General features: G+C 38.1%; 2 protein-coding genes across 10 annotated transcripts in view; one reads left to right on the top strand and one right to left on the bottom strand.

Moving 5' to 3' along the window:
* The window catches only part of cntrl (centriolin), a 39,273-nt gene extending 33,238 nt beyond the window's left edge, over positions 1-6,035 (top strand). For all 9 annotated transcript variants that reach the window (XM_079816085.1, XM_079816078.1, XM_079816079.1 and 6 more), the window contains 9 exons: positions 526-683; positions 782-846; positions 1,464-1,652; positions 2,997-3,195; positions 3,285-3,448; positions 4,258-4,386; positions 4,565-4,768; positions 5,104-5,166; positions 5,300-6,035. In XM_079816085.1, coding sequence (XP_079672211.1) covers positions 526-683; positions 782-846; positions 1,464-1,652; positions 2,997-3,195; positions 3,285-3,448; positions 4,258-4,386; positions 4,565-4,768; positions 5,104-5,166; positions 5,300-5,467 — 1,339 coding nt within the window. In that variant the 3' untranslated portion in view covers positions 5,468-6,035. The remainder of the gene's footprint in view (positions 1-525; positions 684-781; positions 847-1,463; positions 1,653-2,996; positions 3,196-3,284; positions 3,449-4,257; positions 4,387-4,564; positions 4,769-5,103; positions 5,167-5,299) is intronic.
* An 88-nt stretch (positions 6,036-6,123) lies between these two features.
* Positions 6,124-15,022, bottom strand: rab14 (RAB14, member RAS oncogene family). The gene is made up of 8 exons (XM_079816124.1): positions 14,876-15,022; positions 14,111-14,170; positions 13,903-13,956; positions 9,147-9,324; positions 8,966-9,032; positions 8,472-8,559; positions 8,109-8,139; positions 6,124-8,000 (listed from the first exon to the last, which is right to left on the bottom strand). Exons 2-8 carry the CDS (start codon positions 14,160-14,162, stop codon positions 7,823-7,825), a joined length of 648 nt encoding a protein of 215 aa, XP_079672250.1. The 5' UTR covers positions 14,163-14,170; positions 14,876-15,022; the 3' UTR covers positions 6,124-7,822.
* Between the last annotated feature and the right edge of the window lie 18 nt (positions 15,023-15,040).

Raw genomic sequence — 15,040 nt, 5'->3', positions numbered from 1 at the left:
GATGTAGTGTTTTGAAATCGGTCATCACTATAGAAGTCGTTATTTAGCGTTTTTTTGTGCACAAAAACTATTCTCGTCGCTTCATAAAGTTGTTGTAGAACCACTGTAGTGAGATGGACTTTGTTACGACGTCTTTAGTACCTTTTATGGGTCTTGAGAGTGTAAAGTGCATTGTGCCAATGGAGCCTCTAAAATATCTTAATTTGTGCTCCGAAGATGAACGGAGGTCTTACGGGTGTCGAACGACATGAGGGTATGTAATTGATGACAGAATTTTCATTTCTGGGTGAACTAACCCTTTAATAATGGCACTTGTCTTCTGTAGAGCTGCTTATAGCTGAATTGAACTCATTTTTATAATTGATGAGCTTTACAGAATCAACTCTGAACTGACTTCAGCTTGAATTCTGTTTGCTTTATTGATCATGATATTGATTATTTTCCTGTTTATCACTGTAAAGCTGCTTTGTATATCTGTATTGTATAAAGCATTAAATAAATAAACGTGACTTGACTTGGTTTCAGGTGTTTGGAAGCAGCAGAGACGAGGTCGAGGGCAGCAGAAACAGAGCTGCTCAGACTACAAACTGAGCTGGACAAACTACAACAAGACCAGAAACATGCACATGATCTGCGTCAGGAGATCAGCAGAGACACGACAGCCGCGCAGCAGCAGCATGAGGGTATCCACTCAATGGCCTTACTTTAACAATCAGCTCTTATGTGCTTATTTTAATGCACTGTGAAAAGAAACACTCTAAAATGCTTGTTTTACCCACAGAGGAGTTGAGCAGACTGAAGAAACAGCTGATTGAATCTCAAACTCAGTTAGATGAGATCAGAGAGGTGAGTTTAAAGCAAAACACTGCATATCTAGCGGTTTTCATTTAGCCAAAAAAGCTAAAAAAAAATTTAAAAAAAGTTTATTTAATAACCAAATAAAATAAAATAAAACAAAAAAAACTTGTGTATAAAAGTTTTATATAAAAAAACTTGTATCTAAAATGTTTTATGATATTAGATTATTTCTGCGTTTATGATTTATTGCCATTTGTTTAACAATTGAAACACTGATTGAGCCTTTACATGAAACATGATTCTTTCAAGTACTGTTTTTTTTCAACATACCTTCTGATGTTCAATCATGTTTTTTTGTGCTATAACTAGTAGTAAATGGGAAGAGAAAGCTGAGACTTTGTTTCATATCAAAAATAACAAAGCACAAAGTCTTTTACTATTAAAATAAGAAATCAATCAGTATTGTCAACCCAATCCTAGCGTCCACACAGCTGACATGTTTACCTGTTGTAGCTTATGCACATTATGTGCACTACCAGTAAATAGATACTGACACAGTCAAAACCCGCCATTAGAAAAGCACTAATTAAGCATCACCATTTCCAAACTAAAATTTCTGTGCATCACTACATAGCATGAAAAGTGTTTCTTTTGATCATGTTTAGGAGGTGAAGGCTGCTAGAAGGCAGCGGGAAGAGCTTGTGAAGCAACAAAAGGAGCAAAAGGCTGAACTGCAGGAGAAAGAGGAGAAGATCAGGAGGAGACAACAGAAGCTAGACCGACTGGGGAAGCAGCTGGAGGAGCTCAAGGCGGAAGTAGCCATGAAACAGACACAGCTGGAAGAACATGAAAAGGTAAAGCAACACTATTTTTTCATACAACATTTTTTCATACACTTAAAATAAACACATAAACTAGATATTGAACGTTAGACGTGTTAAGGCCTGTTCACATCAACGACGTTAACTATAAATATATCTCTAAAGATATAGTTCTATTAATCGTTCTCAATATTTAAGAATAGCAAGGTTCACACCACATATAACGATAACGGCACAGAGAAACGATATTGTTGGAATCACTTTCAGAACGATTTTATCCAGCTGATGAACGATAAAAACATTGACAATCAGAATCCATCCTGATGTAACGAGCTCCGGCATTTAAAGTGACAGACAAGCACATGCTTAGAATAAACAGAACGATATCGTCCGCTGGTGTGGATGCTAATATAGTTTTCTTTATAGTTATCCTTCTTGGTGTGAACAGGCCTTTAGAAGGGACGGTTCACCCAAAAATGACAATTCTGTCATCAATTACTTATCCTCCAAAAAGTCCATTATGAAGTTCTTTTACAATCTCCATTTTCAATTATAAAGTACTTGTATTGAAATGTTTGTGTGTTAACATACAAATTGCCAACCCATTATATGCAAAACAATTAATGACAAGAACAAGATATATCTGTAATTAATGAATAAAAATAAGATTAAAAAAAATATTATAATGTACATATACTGTAATATATGTACAATGATGGTCTTTGATTATATTGATCAAGGCAGTATTTGGTTTCTGAGTGTGTGCAGCTGAAAAAAATAATTTTGCTTCAATTGATGGCTTCCCCAGTGACATCTGGATTTTATCGGTTTCTAAATAAATGAAAAACTGTTGCAAGAGGTTAGTCAAAGTATTTCTCTCTCGCATCTTTTTGAACTTTTTGAAGTGTCAGAGTTTTGGCCTTTCAATGGAGGAACAAAAATCTTTCAGGTTTCTTTTAAACTATCTTTTTGTTCTGAATTTGAACAAAAGTCTTAAGTTGCAGTAACATTGGCAAAATTTTGCAGGAGAAAGGTAATTTGTCTATTGTAAAACATCTTCTGTTGGTTAAAGCTGCGAATTTGTGTGACCAACTGAACCTATTGTACAACTTGCGTTAGAAATTATTTTGCCCTCACACTTAATTCCCAGGCGTGTGGATTCCTATTAAAATGATAATTCGCCAACAAAAATTCACTGAGCAATGGTAACTGTCCACACCATAAGGGTTTGACATGAGGGTGAGTAAATGATGACTGCATTTTCATTTTTGGGTGAACTAACTTTAAAATTCTTTTAAAACCATTATGTCTATGATATGATGTAGGTGACCATTTTCTGGGAGTAATGAGGTTATCGTATTTGTGTCCTGTGGGTAGATCATGATGGTACAGCAGCAGCAGAGCATTGATCTGGATCAGCAGCACAGGCTGAAGCAGCAGAAGCTGCAGGCAGTAGACAGAGCTCTGGCCCTGAGGCTGGACCGGATGGAGCAGGTTGCAGCCGCATCAGCTGAAATGGACCTGCAGAGGGAGCACAAACAGTGTACTGCACTACAAAAGCAGGTGGATAAACTGGGTGAGCTGCATTACCACATGTTCCCTTACATTTAGCCTGGTGAGCAGAGCGACTTGCCTTTAAGTACTGAAGTGTGAGTGTGTGTTCAGAGCAGAAGGTGTGTGAGCGGGACATCAGACTCCAGCAAGATGTTGAGGAGACTCGTCGCCTGCAGGATGCTTTTTTGTCTGACAGGACCAGCACTGAAGGACGTCACGAGGCCCAGAGGAACCACAACCGCACAAACAAGCAAAAACTGCTGGGAGTGGAAAAGGTGATTGGCAGACGGACCCATTAGTAGTACACTGGCAGTTTAATGGGCACTGGAACGGTTGCCTAGGTGCTATAGAACACCATTAAAGAGAAAATGTACGCAAAAATTCAAAATTCTGGCTAACTTTCTTCTCTGCAACATGAAAGATGTTTTAAAGAATGACTCATTATATCACAAAAAATATCTTCTGATATATCTTCATGCCGTTTATTCCAGTGTTGTTTTAGCATTATTTATGTAGTTTTATAGTATTTATGCATTTTATATATGTGTGTGTGTGTGTGTGTTTTAATTTCGAATTTTAGTTTTATTATGTTGTAATTTGATTTGCTTTTGTCATTTGTATTCATCTTAAAATCAAGTTAAAACTAAAACAGAAATAAAATAATTACATTTTATTTCTTCCACATGAACTTATTTTTTGATGAAAAACGTCAAATAAAATAAAATATTTTATTTTTGCTTCATTTCAGTTAACAAAATGATTTTTTCATAGTTTTAGTTTAAGTTATTTGTTATAACATTATAAACTTCATTCAGCTGATATTTGGCCCAAATATATTTATCAAGTCCGACATTGGCTCACTTGGCCAACGAATTAACCCAAGTGGTAGTGAAATGAGACTGCCATATTTCAGAAAGCAGTAATCGAGTAGTGATTAGACTGTACGTATGATACCGTTGTGAATTGGTATATTGTGCTGGCTTTATTGTTTTAACATTCCTTTATTTTACAAAGTCTTAAGTCAGCTCCGGCTGCAAGTTTTTCTTTAGTTTATAGCTGACAGACTAATTTGAGCTTGTTTCAGGAGCGTATACGGCTCCAAAGGGACCTGCTGACTGTGGAAAAAGCTGCTCAAGAAAACCATAAACAAGTCAGGACGCTGCAGGAACAGCTCAGCACCATTTCCCAAGAGCTGCTCTGCCTCAAAGACACGGTACAAACAGAAAATAGTATTGTAACACACCACATCTGTTTGCTGTTATAGATCTGTTCTAGATAAATATATTAGTTGTTCTACTTGTTTGGGCTGTAATTATTTCTGAAGCCCATGTGATGTTACTGTACATGGTTATCAGTGAGAAAGATGAATGACTGTCATGTGCCTCTATCAGCTGCAGAGCCAAGAGGAAGGAAATACTCAGCTATGTGAAATTAAGGACAGCGTGCACTCCATGAGGTCACAGATGAAAGCGGAGCTTGACAGTGGGGTGAGGGAGCTGGAGTCGCCCTCTAGCGCCTCCTCAGACACAGACAGCCTGAAAGAGAACCATCCTGGTGTTAAGCTCTCCTTGGGGAATCCAGCATATAACACTAAGGTGAGCCTTTTCATAGGCACCTCTTAAATTGCTGTGGATATTAGAGGGCCTTGAGTCAAAAAGGTTGACAACCACTACTCTAAAGTAACATTGACTCAGCATTGTATCACTGAACAGTCGGATAATTATATCCATGGAACACAGAGGGAGCTCCAAAATGGATAAAGCACCAAAAAGTAGCTCATATGACTTGTGTTGTGCCCCATTTTCTTCAGCTCTTAAATTTATTTTCTGCTTCTGCAGTTTCAAACCTGGCACATTTGCAAACTGTGTTTTGTTAATCAGTAGTTGAGATTAAATCAACAGGGTTAATGTTGATCATTTGCTACAAACAGGATGAACAGTGGCGAGGGGACGCACTGAGAGAAAGACTAAGGCAGCAGGAGGACCACCTAAAGGTACAGCGAAGTTAATCAGGATCTCAATTTCTTAATCATTTGATAAAGCATTCTCGGAGGGCCACTATCCTGCTGAATTTAGCTCCAATTTGAAAACTTTGGGCTTATGTGAGTGTCTGTCCATGGTTTCCAGGTTCAACTGCGCAGTCGAATGTTCTCCCAGCAAGAAGCTCTGAGTCAGCGTAGACTGCAGACTGAAGGCAGCATTCAGGGTCTGCGCAGAAATGTTGACAAACTGGACCAGCTCCTCGGCAACTCTTCCAAAGACTCCTCTTATTTGATTGACCTGGAATCCCTGTAAAGGATCAGAAAGGGCTTGCCAACTGGCAGTTCTGTATTGACACAAGCAAATATTTGTATATACAGACTATACATTATAAAAGCAGGTGGTTACAGGAGTATAGTCCAGAGGAGCTGTTTGATTAAATCCTACAATTCCACAAGACAATCTCAATGACTTCCTGCTTTGGTTAGGACAGAGGCTAGATCCACACTTTACTAACAAGGAAACTGAAACTTGAAGTAAAAATAAGATGGTGAAAGTTAATTCTCTACCTCTGATTTGTTGCTTTATGAAATTATTTTTAACGGTTACGTGCCTTTGCTCATGTTAAAGTAGACAATGTCTTGTGAATGTTTTGTTAGTGTTTACAGTGGAAACCGATGCAGGAAGGAAGGTTTCATGTTTCATCATGTGATGCACAAAAAGAGGTTGTGCTTGGGATGCAGTTTGTTTATTTTTACATGACTTAAGTCCAAAATGATCTTGTATTCAAAACCAAGATATGCACAGTATTTATTACAGCACTTCTCTTTATAAACAGTTTGTCTCAAATACAACTTAAAGCGAGTGTGCAATACACAACCTTGTTTCTTGTCCGGTTTCTCATGTTCCAAGATTTATCTCATTATTGCTCATATACAGTGCGATTGTGTATGTGGACAAAAACTCAAGTCTACAGTATTGTCTTTATTAACATAATTACAAATAAAAGTCACTTACAGTCAGAAGACATACTTGAGTTTAAGAGCAGAAGATATTTTGCAGATGTCATTAAGATGTGAAAAAAGCAAGACAGTAAAAACAAATTAAAAGTGGATTTTCAGTTTACAAAACATCTAAAATCTACTGTAATGCACAAAGTTTTATAGAAAAATCATATTTGGAGTGCTTATTTTTGCCTTTTTATCGGTCCACTGCAAATGTGCATCTATGGAAAAAGAAAACTGCTGGTTGTTGTATCAGCCCATTTTATGGTGTTTTTTCAAGCTGCTGTAATAATCAGATCTGGGCCGAATTTTCCCACAATATTTATCATGCTGTGGTGGCCTGTTTGTTACATATTCATAAATTGTAGGGTTTTAATAACTCCCTTTGGATTGGGGGAAAACCATGATGCCTGTAAAAGCAGTCGTATCGTGCATCATGCTTAAGAAACCTTCAAGAAACTCAGCTCAGCGCAAAAGATGGTCAGTGTTTGGAAATCAATTTAATGGAATGTTTTGAAAAGGCAAAATCTCTTTTACAAGTGAATCGCTGGAATTCTTTCGATAAAAGCTACATGAGAATTATGAATAAAACGGGCAGCACATCAGAGTGAACAAAAGCAAATCATAAGGCAACTGAAATTATCAATGTAAAAACAATATGAATATCCGGATATGATGACGATTTGCAGGGCCTGGAGATTTGGTGCATGTTTCTCCTGCTGATCTGTTTCTTAAGCTACTGTGATGTTGAAATATTTACAGACGCTTAAAAACAGCCAGAAAGGGGATCTGAAACCTTGTTGACTTAAGATCTTAACACAAAACCAGCACCAGGCCCTCGGAAAAACCAAATCAAAACTGCAAAGTGCGGAAAACATTCTTCAGGACCTAAAATGTGTCCCGTCCTCTTCAATATATTACTATAACAGTTATTACTAAGTTAAAATAACTGTCTGAAACAACCAAAGCCATAGTTGAAATTTTTTTTTTTTTTACAATGGACCTTCCATTGAGATTCTTCTCAAAACAATACGAATCTTGTATAGTACATGTATATTATTTCCTGAATAGGTACAAACAGGGATAAATATTTGGTGATTGGATGTGAACTGCAAAAACTAATTTAAAACAGAATACATTATTTCAGTTTTAGATTTAACAAAATGTTACATACAATGTTGATGCATGTCCTCCTGATCACTTCAACACGAATAAGGTTTGCCAATATTTCTGTTTCATTTACATTACTCTAGTATTCAGACAGCTCCTGTACATGAGATGTTTAGTTTATAGTTATGCACATCACGTCTGTAAAGGATAAACCCAGCATTTCTTCAGTTTATCGACAATCATCTTCTCTCTTCGGGATTAGTGTTCAGCGGAGGAGCAGTCCTCCCTTGAGTGCTTAATGAGAGCACTGGGATGTGTGCGTATGAGAAACAAGCAAAACAACTGAGGGAAGGCAGAGGAGAAGGGGAGGTGGGAAAGAACAGAGCATGAATTATGTTACACCTCCATCACGCAGAGCCATCTAGCCCCAGTCTCCATGAGCAATCATACTAGAAGGGGAAAGACTTTTACATACAGAGGGAGGCAGAGGTGGGATCTGGGGTTAGGGGAGGAATAGAGAAAGAGAGAGAGCGAGAGAGTGAAGTCTCCATGGTCATTAACAGCTGCAACCCTCCTTCTGAGGCTGTGCATCGCTGCTGAGCCGCCCACCCTGGGGGGCGGTAGGCTTATGCTGGACCCCTGACTCAGCCGCGTTCAGGTCCAGGCTGCCGTCTTGAATGTTCTGGTAGATCTTCTTTGCGGCTTCAAGGAAAGCATCCTCCACATTCTCACCTCTGTTGGACAGACACATGCAGAGATGCTAAAGAGAACTGAAATCACACTGGGAATTTGACAAATTACGTGCGTACGCTCTGATGGCAGATGTTCTAAAGGCCACTTACGTTTTTGCGCTTGCCTCAAGGAATAACAAACCTGTTTGAAAAGATTTTAGATGTGAAACTGAGTGTGGGCAATGTATGAGCCTTGCAGTCAATTTAACAGTGAACCAATTTATCATTTTGATCTGAGCATTTCAATTAACAACAATAAAAGGACTAAATTAGTGGTTTTACCACAAGTCGTTTTGTTATTCCAGAAGTTTTGTTCTATATTCCAGAACTGTATGTTCTTCAATAAAAACAATAGTTATCAAGGGAAAAAATCTAAATAAATATAATTTGGGGTGGGTTTTTTTAGCATTTTAATTTAAAACTAGATTTAAAGATTTAATAACAATTTATTAATTTAAATTACAACCACCATACCGTTTTCTTCAGCAAACTGCTTGGCCTCTTCATATGTGACATCACGCTGAGCTTCCAGGTCTGCTTTGTTACCAATTAGAATGATCACCTGAGGAAAGATTCAGATTGTCTTACACAGGCCCAAGTTTGGTCTTCGTGTAAACCACATCTGCAGTTAAAATATGTATGAAGCCCCAAAACCATTTAGACATTTTAAAGCATATTCCCCAGTTTCACAGACAAGGCTTAAGACTAGTCCCAGACTAAAATGCATGTTTGAGCCGTTTTAACTGAAAGCAACTGGCTCTGACATATCTTAAAATATCTCAGTGCCATTATTTTGTCTCAAGATGCACAACAGTAATGTTTTTTTTTTTCTAAGACATGTTTATAAAAGTTACCAAAATGCGCTAATTGAACTACGGCCTAATAAATTAGTCTAAGCCCTGTCTTTGAAACTAGGCCCAGGCGTACTAAGTTGGAACTAAGTTATTGTTAAAACTGAATGATCTTACAGTATTGGGGTTGGTGAGATTCCTGGCATCAGTCAGCCAGCTGCTGAGGTGGTTGTACGTGCTTCGCCTGGCAAAAAACAACACAAATATTCACCTTGCTGCTTATATAATAACAAGCGCATTTCAAATGATAGCATTGAACATGTAACCTCAATGCGATCAGAGCAGAATATTGGTTTACCTGGTGATGTCATACACCATGAGGGCCCCCGCGGCTCCTCTGTAGTAGCTGCGTGTAACAGCACGGAATCGCTCCTGCCCTGCCGTGTCCCAAATCTGAAGCTTCACCTTCTGCCCGCTCACTTCAATTATCCGTGTGCCAAATTCAACACCAATTGTATGAGGACAGTCAGCCATAACTAAAAAGACAAAGTAGAAGTTATTCAAGTAAAATAACTTTTTTGAAGTGTCAAAAGCAAAAGCTTTGTAATAAATAATCAACATAAAAAGGAAAATGTTGTGGTATGTGGTCAAAAATTTATATTTTTTAATACAGATACTGACATACTCTTTCAATACTCTTTTTCTGCTATATCTATACACACCGATACCAGCTGTGCTTTTCTCTGTCTCTCTGTTGCACTGCGTGTTTCAGAGCGTGGCACTGTGTTTTTACTAGTGATGCACCGAAATGAAAATTCTGGGCCAAAACCGAAAATTTAGGATGCACTTGGCCGAAAACCAAAACTGAAGCCGAAAATGGCTTCTTTTAAAAACGTATAATATATATATATATATATATATATATATATAAATTGCTTAAATTTAATGGATCTGAAATGAAAAAAAATCAGGAACCAATAGAATAATCAAACTTTTATTAAGTTACCGGTACATAACAAAACCTAAAATATTTTTAACAATAAATATAAATAACACCAAATAGGCCTATTATTATTCTTCAAGTCATGTTCCATCAAATAAAATAGTTTTTTAAAAGATCCACAATTATCTGAAAAACTGCACACAAAAATCACAGAATGGTTCTCATTAAGAACATGAGATGCTGCACTGAATAGACTCACGGTTTGTCACGGTTCTCCGGGAAAAATGGCATTTGGGGGTAAAATATGTGTTTTTTTTGGCAGGGTTACCTGCTAAAATTCGCATTCCTGGGTCTAAATATCACATAATTGGGGTCGCTTCAACCCGCGGACTTGGCAACACTGCTTGGGGCAGATAAATACCTGCGTGCAATCCGCGCAAGCAATGGAAAGCGGCCTTCGTTCACGCGCCAGTAGTCAAGGGGATTGTCGCTTCTGGCAATGGGTAGTTCAGCTGGATACGTCTCTATTTGTTCTCATACCGCTGACATGCTTAATCTTTGATAGGCAGACGCGTCGCGTGATAACGGCTCAACCATGAGTGAAACCTAAGCGCTTGCACATGGATGGGAGGGGCGGGTGACATTCATTTTCGGTTTACGTTTTCGGCTGTTTTTTTTTTCCGGCCCGAAACCAATAATGCCATTTTCGGCGGCCGAAATTTCGGTGCACCCCCAGTTTTTACACACAAGTAGCTCATGATCTGGGCCCGTATTCATAAAGATTCTAAGAGTCCTCTCAGAAAACTCCTAATTTAGCTTAAAAACTTTTACGTAGGAGTCTTAGCTTGAGAGCTATTCGGGACCGATCTGAGAGCAACTCTGAGCAAGGAAAATACAAAAACTTTTATCTTAGTGAAGAGGCGGGGCTGACCCCGTTGCTACGTCTGACACAGTCTTTTGAAGACTGTGATTGGTTGGTTGTCCAAAAAGGAGCACTTTTAAGTATAGGGTCTATTCTAAGCTTTCACTTTGAAATATATATATATATATATACACAAACGATATGTATCGTGAAAAGCACTATACAAATAAATTTGAATTGAATATAAATCCTTTTATTATTTACCATGCTGTTAATTTCCTAAGGTATTTGATTGGCTTAGAATTATAAACATTGTTCCACTCTTTCCAATTACACTGATTGCTGGTCTATTTAATTGGTGGTTTGAAAGTTGAATTTAATGCAACAAACATGATCCCTGCACGATCTAATCTATAGCGTCTTATTAAGTCACTGTCATCCATTGTCTGCAACACATTTCTTCTCCCTCTTCGTCTTTCTGCCATTTTCTCCGCTGCTAAAGAAACTCTTAAGGCTCTTAAAAGTCCTCGTCCGTACTCCTAACAAATTTGATCTTAAGACCTCTTTTAAGGGTTAAGATGCTTTCTGAATTACTTTTTTCTTTACTAGGATTTTTTAGTTGATTTTAAGAGTAAACGCCCACATTTCTAAGAATTTTCTAGGAGCTACTCTTTGCATTAAGATTATTTATGAATACGGGCCCTGGTGTTTTCAGCATGTCAGAACAGCTCAGTTCACAGTAAATGCTGCAAACTCCATCTTTGCATGTGCTCTGAGTTTAACATGCATCTGGGAATGCAGTATGCGTAGGTTACGCTTTTTCACAATTGCATAATCTCCATGTTTGTGGACAGATGATTGCAGCATTTAGTAAACCTGTTGTCAAAAATGTAAAGGGCTTCCCTACAGTTCTCTGCCAAAATAAAATATTTTAGGGTTTAACTCTTGTAAGTGAAGACAATAAGGGTACGTTTACACACCAACGATGTACTAAAAACAGAAAAGTTGTTCCTTTGTTTACAGATGACAATGTTATCAAAATTAGGGATGCACAATATTATCAGCACGGCATCGGAATCGGCCGATAAACGCTTAAAATATAAACATCGGTAGATATGAAAAAATTGTGCCGATATGCCTTGCCGATATGATAACGTGTTGATACGAGCCTGCAATAACTCAAGTGTGCAAGGACTGCTATAGCAATAAGATCATGCCAGCCGTCATTCTTGAAGTGAAAACAAGCAAATATTGACAGTTTTTAAATGATGCCTAGAATTTGTGAATCAACGCAGGATTGCCAGGTTTTCACAACAAAACTAGCCCAAAACAAGCACAATCGCGTCTCCCCACTCTCTAGCTCGCGCAGCAGCCTCCAAAGCAGCTGAAGCTCCTCCAGGTCCTAGTGCCCACCAGGTAGAATGTTATATATAGCCTATTTAGTAGGGGCGCTGTTGTTATAGTAATAAAATGAAAAGTAGAATACACAACTAAATAGAAGTTACTTATTTTTCTGAATAAATAAAGCTGTAATGATGTCAAAGCATAAGCATGACACTTGTAAATTAAATACTTTTATATACAGTTTATTAATCTGTAATAAAATTGTATGAAATGGATGATGAAAAATAATCCAAGGAGCACTAAAATAATTGTATATTTTTTTATTTGAAGCTAAAGACAGCATCAACTGACGCCATGCCAAAAACCAAACTCTGGTCAGGCCAATCACAGCGTGTGTAGAATCGGTGGGCGGGCTTAACATAATGATGGCACGTCACGGCAGAGTTGCAGAGGTTCTGCGTGCTACTCGTAAACAAAGCTGACGAACAGCGGTCTTTTGAATCAGCTTTGGCCGCGACTCTGGAAGACATGGACTTAAGGTTTTCTTTGAGAAAAGAACGGCACTGAAGTCATTCTTAAGAAAAGAAGATATGTTCGAAGTTTTGCCTACCGGATACGGCGAAAGTCTATCAACTAACGTTAGGTCGGCTTCATCTTCTTCGCTCTGATTGGTTGTGGCGCTCATGGCGCTATCCAATTGAGTGCAGAGGGAATTTGAAAGACAACCGTTTATCCCGCCCCTCGGATTGAGCCCTGTCAATGGTGAGTTTCCAGACCCAACATCTTGATGTGGGTCTGGCTTGTCAGGCTAGTTGTTTCCAAACAAAGGGAAAAAAATAAAACATTTATCTGTATCAATATCGGCCAAAATGAGTTGAAAATATCGCCATATCGGCAAAAATCCAATATCGTGCATCCCTAATCAAAATGATCTCCGTTCACATGGATCCGTATAAACGACTAAAATCCTGTATTATGCATGCCAGGCCAGTAGTTGGCGATGTCACTTTGTAAACTAATATGCGTATACATATTAGAAATTCCAGTATCATGACAAAAATGTATGCAGTATTAGCCTGTGAATAAGCACTGTTAAAAATGCAGTAAGCGATTTTTGAAAAACGTTGTTGAAAAGTGGATTGGACAGAGCACCAAAACACACTTGTGGCCAATCAGCAGTAAGGGAGGAGAGAGAGCTCAGTGCACAAAACAGACATTAGCAGAATGACTATAGAGAGAGATGGCTAAAGAGGAAATACTAAAGAGGAAATGGTCTGGGGAATATAACTTTAAAAAGAAGGGTTATTATCAGGCAAGAGGCATTAATATCGGAAAAGCGGGAAGGCCTGAAAACGGACACAGAGGTTGCTTTATTTCTTCTCGATACACGACTTACTTTGGTTTTGCTGTGTTTCACAGAACTAAGAAATGCCATTTTTGTTTGAATATAATAATAATAATAATAATAATATATACTTCGCTTGTTTTTTTATTTGTATTAAACCTCCTCCTACGCCCATTAAGTGAGACAGCATACTCTTAATATACGTTTTTTCTTTTGGTTCCTCTTTTAGTGATCGCTAAAATAACCCCTTAATCTTGAAACATTTGTAATATATTACTTTACAGTTGACTTGCGTTATGTAGTAAGCTGTTCATGAAAATACTAAATAACAATTAACAGCTAAATATCAATAAGACATTCAACCGTTATTACCATAGAAACATAAACTGCTTTCACTTATTGATGATGACATCATACCCTTGAGCAGCAAGCACAGTAGATTCTGGCATAGTCGTAGCTTGTGTTGCATAGCATGTAACAATGTGGGGGCAGAGGCATCAAGATAGGCGTGTGATCTTTTTGAGTAGGGGCGTGTTTGATTTGGTGTTTTAAATATCAACAGCATTTACCAGAAATCGCTTACTGGATTCTTGTCTATTAAAACCACCTTTGGCACTTACATTTCTTTTCTGTGAACTGGTGGAGTAAACATGACTTTCCAACCCCCATGTCACCTATAAAGACAACAAATAATTGCACACATATTTGAGCCAAACCAAATCTCCAAAAATGTTATGCAACATCTATAACACACACATGCACAAACACACACATATACATACATTATATATTATTATATATATTGTGGAAAACAGACTGCTCACTTACCAATAATGATATATTTGAAAATATAGGAATAGTTATAAGGTGCAGTCGTCATGTTTGCTTCTGGAAAGCAGAAAGAAAAATGATAGAACGCTTAAAATGACGCATTAACTCATAAACAGTCGAAATAAATCAAATATACAGCATTCACGGCAACAAAATGAAACCACATTGACAGCAATCAAGCGGCACTCAGCTGACCGGCTGTCCTACTATTGTCTATTGCACATTTCCCTTTTTCTCCACATGATCACCTAACCTCGGCAATGAGAGATCGGGAAAAGGAAAATTCATGATAATTATGTATAGATGAAAATTAAACACGATAGTTATGTAAATCGAAATGTATACAGGCACAGCGTAACATGACTCTGATCTAAAGCAGCATAAACACTGCTGCAACACTACAATCAGCCAGCGCCATGGCTGACTAATCAGCTAATCACACACTCCTGTCAAATGTTTCACAGCTATAACCTAGACCGCACCTAATATAATTCACTTCAAAGTAATGTTTTACAGCATAGGCCAGTGGCCCTTGCGTTTCCGTGTCGCTTTTTACACGATAAATGTGTTAATATTGAGCATTAAAGGGCTAGCTAGCGTTAGCTGACCTCGCGCTGAACCAACCAAACCCAGAGATGCTAACGCTAACAGCTATTCCCAAAAATGGCACGTAAAGCATTAAAAACAGTGTCAGTCGTTAATATCAAGCAATTCTGAAACGCAGTATGGTAGAAATTATCTTGTGATGTGTGTATCCTTTACCTAAAATATAAATGCAAGTGGTTTTTGGAGGTTTGTGTTGGTTATCGGCGTGTGTGAGCCGTCCGGTCGCTTTCTTCCTCTAAAAGTGCTGCTGCGATGAAAACAGTGAGAGCAGCGACCTCTACTGAAGCAACAGCACACTGCACTACTCACCTGGAGATACAA

The sequence above is a fragment of the Gobio gobio genome (assembly GCF_949357685.1).
Source record: "Gobio gobio genome assembly, chromosome: 4".
NCBI lineage: Eukaryota > Metazoa > Chordata > Actinopteri > Cypriniformes > Gobionidae > Gobio > Gobio gobio.
This window is presented reverse-complemented; position numbering and strand designations above follow the sequence as displayed.

Bases quoted from the DNA above. Each gene is read 5' to 3' on its own strand.
- rab14 (XM_079816124.1), bottom strand. From the start codon at position 14,162: ATGACGACTGCACCTTATAACTATTCCTATATTTTCAAATATATCATT. The intron at 9,325-13,902 runs GTAAGTGCCAAA...TTGTCTTTTTAG, and splicing joins CCAGTTCACAGAAAAGAAAT to TTATGGCTGACTGTCCTCAT. The intron at 8,140-8,471 runs GTATGGTGGTTG...CTTTTCAAACAG, and splicing joins GCAGTTTGCTGAAGAAAACG to GTTTGTTATTCCTTGAGGCA.